Consider the following 10,427-nt stretch of genomic DNA (forward strand, 5'->3'; position numbering starts at 1 on the left):
TTCTGGAAGAAAATATTATTTGCTATTCATGAATTGTAATGATGTTGCAGTGCCACAATATACAATGAGGTGACAAAAGTTATGGCAAGAGCTGATTGTAGGGTTACAATGTGACACAGACCCCATGAAGCCATGGACCAAGTTGTAAACGAGGCAGTGTGCAATCTGGTGGTGGCTCCATAATGGTGTGGGTTATATTGTTGCAAAAGAAGCTGAGTAGCACAGTCACCTTGGTGTAGTGGTTATGTAGATTGTTGTACGGGGGGTCGTGAGTTCAGAACACACCTGAACTGCAAAATTTTAATTTCTATATTCGATTTGAGTACATTCTAAAAGTATCGACAAATGTCAAGAATAATTGTACTGGAATTTATTGTAACTGTATATATACTGTATGTGTTCTGGCCAGAGGCAGTTCACTCCGCGCTCTTGTATGTGCAAGTGCTGAATAAACCTTCGTTAAGTGAAGTTAGTGTTCGTCATTCATCTAATTACACCTTCTTCTACGTGACATTATTCTGGTGGAGACGCTGGTTATTGGAACTTGTGATAGCGCACGTTATTGACAACACAGTGGCGAGAAACCCGAGTTCGAGCCATATTCAATAGATCACAATCTATCGGAGACAGAAGAAGAAGAAGAAGGAGAAGAAGAAGAAGAAGAGGAGGACGTTACAATGACAGCTACTGTGTGCTACCACATGAGACATCCTTCCATCCTTCCGGGTTCTCTGGTGACGATGGCCAAGATCCAAACAAGTGGCTGAAGGTATATGAGCGTATTGCCAAATTTAACAAATGGGATGACACCATGTGTTTGGCTAACCTGTTTTTCTTCTTGGAGGGCACTGCCAAGCAATGGTATGAGAACAACGAGGAGAAGTTCGCAAGCTGGAAAGTATTGCAGGTGGAACTGTGCAAGGCTGAAGATAAAGTGTCCAGGAGAAACTACAGCATCCTACATTCAAGATGTCTTGGAGCTGTGTAAAATAGTGGATCCTAGAATGGAGGAGGAAGATAATGTTGCACACCTCATGAAGGGTGTTGCTGAGGACATGTCTCATGCCTTACTCCTGAAGGAGGTTTCGACAGAAGACGACTTCATAAAATGGTGCTACTATATTGAGACAATGCATCAAAAAAGAATTACATGCAAGAAGTTTGAGCGCCTTCCAAACATTGTATTGATGTCTGCGATTGAGGAAGGAACTGATTTCACAAGTGTTCATCAGATAGAAAGAGAGGAAGTTCAGAAGGCACTGGGGTTGCACGATGAGCAAAAAAACTGAGACTCTTCAATAGGTCATAAGGGAGGAAGTGGAACAGACACCCAATCTCTTGTCCTTCATTTCCCTTTAAAACGGTGAAATACCAAGACCCAGGCAAAGTTATGTTCCAACAATGCCCCATGAGGAACCTGTTTGGGCACCAAGGAAGACTGCTGTCTGGAGGACCCAGGATAACCAACCAGTATGTTTCCACTGGCGATGACCGGGACATGTGGTGCGCTATTGTTGAGAAAGGCGGCAGATATTTGATGATGCTCGTAACAGAAGACAGCAGACTGATCTTAGCCGATGCCAACTCCAGGACGATGAAGATGAACAAGAAGATGGGGGTGCAGGATGACATAGGTCACCATTGCCACAAGCTAGCCACTGGAGAGGACGCTCCCCAATACGCCGATTGAGGTCTCCATCGCCGTTTAGAAGCTCCAGCCGATCACCTAGCCGCCGCAACTTGGAAAACTAAAGGGTGCGACCTTCCTTGGAGGTGAGGCCGCCGAAGAGAAATATCCTCCGCCGTCAATCACTACAAAAATGATAGGAAACTATGTCAATATCCTCAGGGATGGTCGATCAGCCCATGCTCTTGTGGGCTCTGGAGCATCATATTCAGTCATTTTGAAGAAGTACCGTCGCCAGTTGCAGAAAACCATATTCGTCGACAACAAAACATCTCTGCTGAAGGTGGCTAATGGGAAATATGTAAAACCTACAGGAAGATGTGTCATTTGTTTGGGTATAAGTGGCCATACACAGCCCTTAGAATTCATTGTATTACAAGAGTGTAGTCATGACGTCATTCTCAGATGGGACTTTTTGAAAGCTTCTGAGGCAATTATAGATTGTAGTCACTCGAAGATTATGCTCGATGAGATGACATACTGTGGACAGGAAGATGCGCATCCGAGTGTGTGGAGACTGTGTGTGCTGGTTGAAGTGATGATTCCTGCAGTCAGTGCTAGAAAGGTAACTGTCATGTGCCATGCCATGCATCAACCCATGGATCTTGTAGTGGAATGTAAGAGAAGCATAGCACTGAAGTATAACTTGGTCATCCCAGCCTCTGTCGTCTCGTTTAAGAATCGATTTGGTGAATTGTGGATAGTTAACTGTCGCCGAGAACCGCAGATCCTTCCAAGATGCATGTGTGTGGCAAACATTGAGCCACTAATTGCCAAACAGCTGAGTGTAATGGAAACCTCCCATGCCGAGTCTTTGGGCGAAATAGGCACTACTGTCTTGAGACAAGATCTAGCTCGACTATCACCAGATCTCACTAAGGAACAACAGAAGAAGCTACTTGCCATTCTTCAAGAGTTCTCTGAATGCTTCAATACACAGGTGAAGAGCAAATTAGACAAATCGACGGTGAACCACCAGATTAGCACTGGAGACCATCAACTAATAAGCCAGAGAGCATACCGTATGTAAACAATGGAACTTCGAATAACTCGCGACGAGGTAGAGAAAATGATGAAGAATGACATCATTCAGCCTTCGCAGAGCCCATGGTCGTCACCAGTGGTTCTCTTCAGGAAGAAGGATGGCAGTTGGCGCCTTTTGTTGATTACAGGAAGATAACTAAAAAGGACGTTTACCCTCTTCCACGAATTGACGATACACTACATTGTCTGAAGGGGGCTAAGTTTTTCTCGACCATGGGCAAGTAGGGTACTGGCAAACTGAAGTAGATGAGGCTGATTGTGAGAAAACTGCATTCATCACCCCTGAGGGCCTGTACAAGTTTAAGGTAATGCCGTTTGGTTTGTGTAATGCACCAGCAACTTTTGAATGGATGATGGATAATCCTCTAAGGCACATGAAGTGGATGATGTGTGTCTTTGTTTGTTGTTGTTAGATGACATTATAGTGTTCTCAGAGACCTGAACACGTAAAAAGACTGAGGGCCGTTCCTAAGTGTCTCCAACAAAGTGGACTGAAACTTAATCCAAGAAATTGTCTCTTTGGAGCAAAAGAAATCAAAATACTTGGACACCTTGTGTCAAACAAAGATGTGCTGCCAGACCCAGAAAATGTGAGATCTATAACTGACTTTCCTATTTCTAAAAGTATTATAGATGTGAGAAGCTTTCTCGGATTGTGTTCTTATTACTGTTATTTTATCAGACTTTTGTATCAAAGCCAGACCACTCCAAGAGTTGTTAAAAGCCAATGCTAAATTTATCTGGGGTGGTGCTCCACAAGATTCTTTCAATGTGCTGTGAAAAGCTCTGATGACTGACCCATTACTTGGTCTGTATGATGAGAGAGCACCTACATTACTACACACAGATGCCGGTGGCTATGGGATCAGTGTTGTTCTGCTGCAAATTTCAGATGGAAAAGGGAAGGTTATAGCCTATGCTTCTAGGACACTTACAAAAGCTGAGAGAAACTACTCGACTACAGAAAGAGAATGTCTTACTGTGATCTGGGCCATGTGCAAATTTTGACAGTATCTCTATGGAAGACCATTCACAGTTGTTACAGAAAATCATTCACTCTGTTGGTTGACAGGTCTTGAGAATCCAACAGGACGACTCGCCAGGTGGGCACTACGTCTTCAAGAGTATGACATTACCATAGTGGTATGACATCACCATAGTGTACAAAAGTGGAAGAAAACACCATGATGCCGACTGTCTCTCAAGAAACCCTGTGCGAGACCATCAAGACTTTGATTAAGATAGTAACTGTCTCGCAGCACTCCAGAATCTCTCTGCTGAGCACAAGAAGGACGCTAAGCTATCTCAAATTATGCTTGCCTTAAATCGGTCAGAGGATGTGAAAGAACAATTTAAGGTAATTAATGGATTACTTTGCAAGAAAAACTTTGATCCGTTTGGAAAGAGGTGGCTACCAGTGATTCCTGACCACATGCGCTTAGATGTTTTACAGAAATTCCGTGTCACACCTCAGGCCGGACATTTAAGATTTATTAAGACATATGATAGAATCTGCAAGAGATTTTTCTGGCCAGGTTTATTTAGGAGTGTCCGTCACTGTGTCGCACTGTTGAGAGTGCCAGAGGAGAAAGGCAGTTCCTCAGAAACCACCTGGTCAAATCATACCAATTCCACCAGCCGAAACGCCTTTTCAGTGTGTTGGGATTGACCTCCTTGGACAATTTCCAATGTCTGCTATTGGCAATAGATGGATTATTATTAGCACTGATTATCTGACGCACTATGCCATTACAAAAGCCGTGAAAACGGCCAAAGCATTCAAGGTAGCCAAATTCATTGTGGAAGACATTGTATGAAAACATGGTGCCCCAAGGTCGTTAATTACGGATTGAGGGAAAAGTTTTTCAATTGAATCTTGTGACAGAGATAAACCGTCGGCACAACATTACTCATAACATGACTGCCTACCATCTGCAAACTAATGGGCTTACTGAATGCCTTAATAAGACCTTGGCCGACATGCTATCAATGTTCGTCAGTGTTGAGCAGAGAAAGTGGGATGAGGTGCTACCTTTTGTGATGTTTACCTACAACACTGCCAAACAAGACACCACAGGATTTCGCCATTTTTCCTGGTGCATGGGCATGAGGCGACTATGATGATGGACACTGTGCTTCCATTACATCCTGATGACGTGGATGACGACTACATTGGCCAGGTGTTAACCAGAGCTGAGGAAGCTTGGCAGTTAGCTCAACTCTGCACGTTGCAGGCTCAAGAAAACAATTGCCGAAGGTATGACACAAGCCATCGCCCTACTGTCTACCAGCCCGGTGACCACATCTGGATCTTCACTCCTGTTTGGAAGGTTGGTCTCTCTGAGAAGTTCCTCAGGTGCTACTTTGGATCTTATAAGGTTGTAAAACAGTTGTCTGATGTTACTTATGAAGTCTAAAATTTTGACCTCAACACAAGGCAACGAAAGATCAGGGATAGGGTCCACATCCTTTGAATGAGGCCCTATAAGGATCCTGCAACCCAGGGTAAATTCGAAGCTCTGGTGACAGGCAACAAGCGGAAAGGTGATGAAGAGCATAACAGCAAAGGAAGTTCTAAGATCGCCGCCAGGGCAAACGTCAGTCATCGAGAGTCGGAGTATGCAGGAGAGACGACTCGTTCCTGGACTAGGAGGACGTAACACTGAGACTCTGTTCTCTTAAGGAGGGAGCAGTGTCGCAAAAGAAGCCGAGTAGCACAGTCACTGTGGTGTAGTGCTCATGATACTAGGCTGTTGCATGGAGGGTCGTGAGTTCAAAACTCACCTGAACTGTAAAATTTTAATTTCTATATTCGGTTCCAATACATTCTAGAAGTACCCACAAATGTCAAGAATCATTGTACTGGAATGTTCTGTAACTGTACATATACATATGTGTTCTGGCTGAAGGTAGTGCGCTCCGCGCTCTTGTATTTGCAAGTGTTGACTAAACCTTCATTAAGTGAGGTTAGTGTTTGTCATTCGTATAATTGCATCTTCTTCTACGTGACATTATTTACATGGGCAGGAACCGATCATTGACTGGAAATGGTTATCTTCGTTTATGAGGAGACCATTTGCAGCTATTCATGGACTTCACGTTCCCAGACAATGATGGAATTTTTATGGATGACAATGCTCCATGTCACTAGGACACAGTTGTTCGTAATTGGTTTGAAGGACATCCTGAAGAATTGAAGCGAATGATTTGGCCATGCAGATTGCCTGAAATGAATCCCATCAAACATTATGGGACATAATCAAGAGGTGAGTTTATGCATAAAATCTTGCACCGGTGACACTTTCGCAATTCTGGGCGTCTGTAGAGGCAGCATGGCTCAGTATTTCTGCAGAGGACTTCCAATGACTTGTTGAGTCCATGCCACACGAGTTGCTGCTCTATGCCAAACAAAAGGTGGTCTGATGTGATGTTGGGAGGTACCCTTGACCTTTGTCACCATTGTGGTATGTTGACCTATGTTAAAACTGCAACATCATGATACAGTTATTTCTTTTATTAATCATTCTAGAGCACCATATAAACACTGTAAAAGTTGGAAATGTTTCTCTCATAGTAGTCTAATTTCATTTGCTTCCAACTTCATTGCTACCACAATGTCATTTTTTCTTATTTTTTCTCAATGTTGCTGCGTTGTGTTGAATTTAGCATGTATTGGCTGTATTGTGGAAGAACTACCTGCTGTGTTGCTTCATTCCAGGCCTGCTTGTTAACTGGTACTGACAGCTGGACATCATTAATTTAGTTGTGAAATAGTTAAACCCTACAAATGTTGAAAGAAAAAGGTATGAAAAATTGCCATTTCAGGAAACTGGCACTATCAGATGTAATTTGAAGATGACTTCCACATTCAGAGCATCGTAAAGTATAAAATCGTATTGAAACGTAATGCCTGGCGGGTGCTGAATGATGAGGATTACTTCAAGTTGTAAACCCATTTTCAGTATAAAAACGTTGCTTTTATTCACATGCCCATTGTCATAGTGGACATAAGCCAAATAAATCATTTGTAAGTGTTCTGTTTCACGCCGTCCTTAATGTAGCGGACACCATAAAAGTAATGAAAGTTTGAAAGACTCTTTGGTAGGCAACTCCTACTCTGTAGATGAATATCTTAACAGGGACTGTTAGATCAGCTTAATTAAAATTGATTGTTGCTTCATGACTAACATTAACTGAGAATCTTGGGGATAATGAGTGTGGAGGCACTGATCGTACAGTGGAGACGAAGGGAGGTTGCAAGGTGTTTAAAACATTGGGCTTGCATTTAGGAGGAGTGGGGTTCAAATCTCTGTCTACCTATCCAAATTTAGGTTATTTCTCTAAATTGTTTAATGTGCTATGTTGGTTCCTACAGAAAGGATATGGCTGACTTCCTTTCCCATTCAAATAAAAATTATGCAGAAACTCCTGTGGACCATTTGGTGAAATCCTTTTTCAATCTGAATTACACATACAAATGCGTGTGTGAGAGCCCTCCACCCTCCCCTCCCCTCCCCTCCCCTCCCCTCACACACACACACACACACACACACACACACACACACTCACACTCACACTCACACTCACTCGCTCGTCCAGTTACATTTTGATGGCTGATTCTAACCCCCCCCCCCCCCTCTCTCTCTCTCTCTCTCTCTCTCTCTCTCTCTCTCTCTCTCTCTCTCTCTCTGTGTGTGTGTGTGTGTGTGTGTGTGTGTGTGTGTGTGTGTGTGTGTGTGTGTGTGCGCGCGCGCGCGCGTGTGGGCGACATTTCTCATTAAATGTTGTAAATGTTGCTTAATCGTAATTCATGGAAATGATTTTCAAAAACTATGCCCAACTTGAAGAGCAGTTGACTACCTTGTTGGGGAGGGACAAGGGATAGCTTAAGGAAGGAGGGCTAGTCCTGGAGACCACAGGTAGGGAGGACCCCACTTGCTTTGAGGATGAACTGTAGACAAGGATGAAGGGAGATGCATCAGAGAGATTTATTTTATGTAGGAGTAAGGGGGAGGAGAGGAGGTGATAGTCGCACAAAATTATTGTGGAAATGATACAATTTTCATTTTGTTTACAGGGTTTGCCTTATAGACATTCCTGTGAAGGGCCCGACGACATGGTGAGTATTCCGTTTACTTTTTGGCTCTAAATGATTATACTTCTATATAAGTTTATTTATCATTAGCCACATTCCATGTGGTGTATATCCATTATTTTTTCTAGGTTACTGCTATTGGCTTGTTTCATTTTCAAATTGTCAGTTTAGAGTAAATGACCTGTAATTGAACAGCTGTAAAAATTTTACTGTTAAACAGAGGTAAGCCTTGAAGCAATAGACCTAAATGTTGTTTAAAATAAGTATGTACATGTTCATGTAGTATGAAGTTTACTGCAGTTTATATATCACTATGAATATGTTCTGAAATGTATAATTTTGTTACAGCCAGCTCATGTAAAAGCTTGCTTCCTTGGCTCTTCACTTACAATACCAATAACGGATGGTAAATTAAATCTTGGTACATGGCAGGGTATCTGGCTGTGTGAACACCGAGACCATGCAGGCTCTCGCAAAGTGGTAATTACAGTTAATGGTTGCCTCAGAGACTCGAGTCGAAGCCCATTGAGCCCCGTTTCACCGATAGCATCTACAAGTAGTTAAGGGTTCAGGGAGAAGTATATGATGTGTGGGCCGTAGATTTAACATTCCATACTACAGAAGTGATTGATAATAATTTCATACATCTTCATTTATAATGAAGAGTGGTGTGATGGGAAGTTTAGGTGAGACAACGATGTTTCTTAGTTGCAAAACATTGTTAACAGGGAAGCAAGAAGAAAGTTGATAATGGCACAAGTGCAATTCTCTGATATGTTGTGTAAACATATGAAAAAGGCAGTTTTTGTGTGCTCAACTTGCTGCAACATTTCAGTGATCCTACGAATGTCACCCAGTTATCCCTCAGGGTACGAGTGTGTAAAAACACTACACTCACTTCGCCGATGAAGTTGTGAAGTTGAGAATATTTAGTTAAGGAAACAGAGTTCATTCCTTGTTGTGCAAGGAACACACAGCAGATGGTAGTTTGGAAAGGAAAAAGATTTGGCCTTTCACTGCCACAGCACAAGAAGTATACTTTATTTTGTGAAACACAAATAACCACGTACGTGCTGTACCTGGGCTTTATGATATGACATGTACAGTTATATAGAAATAAACAAACTGGTCACTTATACATACATTAGTATCCTTCCACATATTTGCAAGAAAAAACACACAAATGTAAAAAAAAAAAAAAGTAATCCCTAAATGTTTTCTACACTTGAATTATGGTTTCCTGAGTATTGCATCATACATGAAAATTTTAATTAACATTCCATTTATGATTACTGTTCCTTGTTTTTGTGAAATAATTATTTAAGACTTGTCCTTTAAGGGGCTTACGGTTTGGTATTATTGTTATAATTTGCTCACACTGCGGGTACTTTGAGTCTAAAAGCACATGTGTGACTGATGTTCGAGAGTGTTTCATATACAGGGTTTAGTTTGATTATTGTTAGCTTATTATAAACAAACGAATGATAAGAAATTCCTTCGTACCTGATACTTTATCCCAACGATGAGAAATAGATGTTTTGTAATGTTTTTCCAAGTCAGAATGTTGTTGACATGTATGTAAACCTTGTACACTCAATATTTTTTTAAAGGCCCAGGTGCCAGTGTGTGGAGGATGTAAAACCTCAGTGTGATGTCCCTACGTTTGGAGAACAGTGTGAGGAAAGTGTGGTAACTTCCAATAAGCTAAATATTTTGTGACAGGTCCATTGAAAATCTTCACGTGTATTAATATGTTACCTTGGTTTATCTTGATGGTGTAATATTTCTCCTAAAAATTGTCACATTTGCTTTTTTTTCTCTTGCAGTCATGTCACAAAGTAGGAGTCTTCCACATGAATGTTAATTATGTGTAGGTTTTATCAGGCTTGTAAAAGTTAAATGAAAATGCTCATGACATATCGAATTTTACTTCAGAATTGGAAATTTCTGTCTGTGCATTTCATTGTCACATGGTAGAGCAAGCACATCAGTATCAATGCTAGAAAGCTGTGTGTATTGGTACAATATTACTGATGTGTACAGAGTTTTGTTAATGTTATCTGAGAGATGTAAGTCTGTTGACTTTTTTTAGTATATGTGTAAGCACAGTTACACATAGAAATTTTCAGTGGTGTGAAAGTTGACTAACACATGGACAGTTCCATTGAGATGTTGTCATTCCTTTTGATGTTCCTTTCTACTTAAATGGCTGCACATAATAACAACCACAAAAATGGGTGGTGATGGAGGGAGCAGTGGATAATGCAGAGGCATTGATATTGGAAAATAAAAATAGTTGGAGCAATTATAATGAGACTTGGTTTATTTAAACCCCTATTCCCTTTACACTGTGTAGTATTATTGTCTTTCATTTTGTCACTTCCAGAAGTTTATTTATTCATGATTGTGGGACATAGAAGAACTTCATTTTTGTGGCTATATGTTAAAACACTAAAATCTTTTAGATGACTCAACTGAAACAAGGACTGCATCTTTGATCATTAATTGCTATGATTACTTTTTTATAAAATTTTGCAACATTTTTTTGCAAGGAAATGTATCTCAAAACTTTGACAATAATTTGGTCTTCTTTGGTATGTC

The 10,427-nt window shown here is 41.1% G+C and overlaps 1 protein-coding gene across 1 annotated transcript in view; it reads left to right on the forward strand.

Annotated features, from left to right (window-relative positions):
• The window catches only part of LOC126236752 (UPF0047 protein YjbQ), a 71,763-nt gene extending 61,626 nt beyond the window's left edge, over positions 1 to 10,137 (forward strand). Inside the window, exons 4-5 of the mRNA XM_049946290.1 lie at positions 7,809 to 7,850; positions 8,175 to 10,137. Coding sequence (XP_049802247.1) covers positions 7,809 to 7,850; positions 8,175 to 8,390 — 258 coding nt within the window. The 3' untranslated portion in view covers positions 8,391 to 10,137. The remainder of the gene's footprint in view (positions 1 to 7,808; positions 7,851 to 8,174) is intronic.
• Positions 10,138 to 10,427: the final 290 nt, after the last annotated feature.

The sequence above is a fragment of the Schistocerca nitens genome, chromosome 2, assembly GCF_023898315.1.
Source record: "Schistocerca nitens isolate TAMUIC-IGC-003100 chromosome 2, iqSchNite1.1, whole genome shotgun sequence".
Classification (NCBI taxonomy): domain Eukaryota; kingdom Metazoa; phylum Arthropoda; class Insecta; order Orthoptera; family Acrididae; genus Schistocerca; species Schistocerca nitens.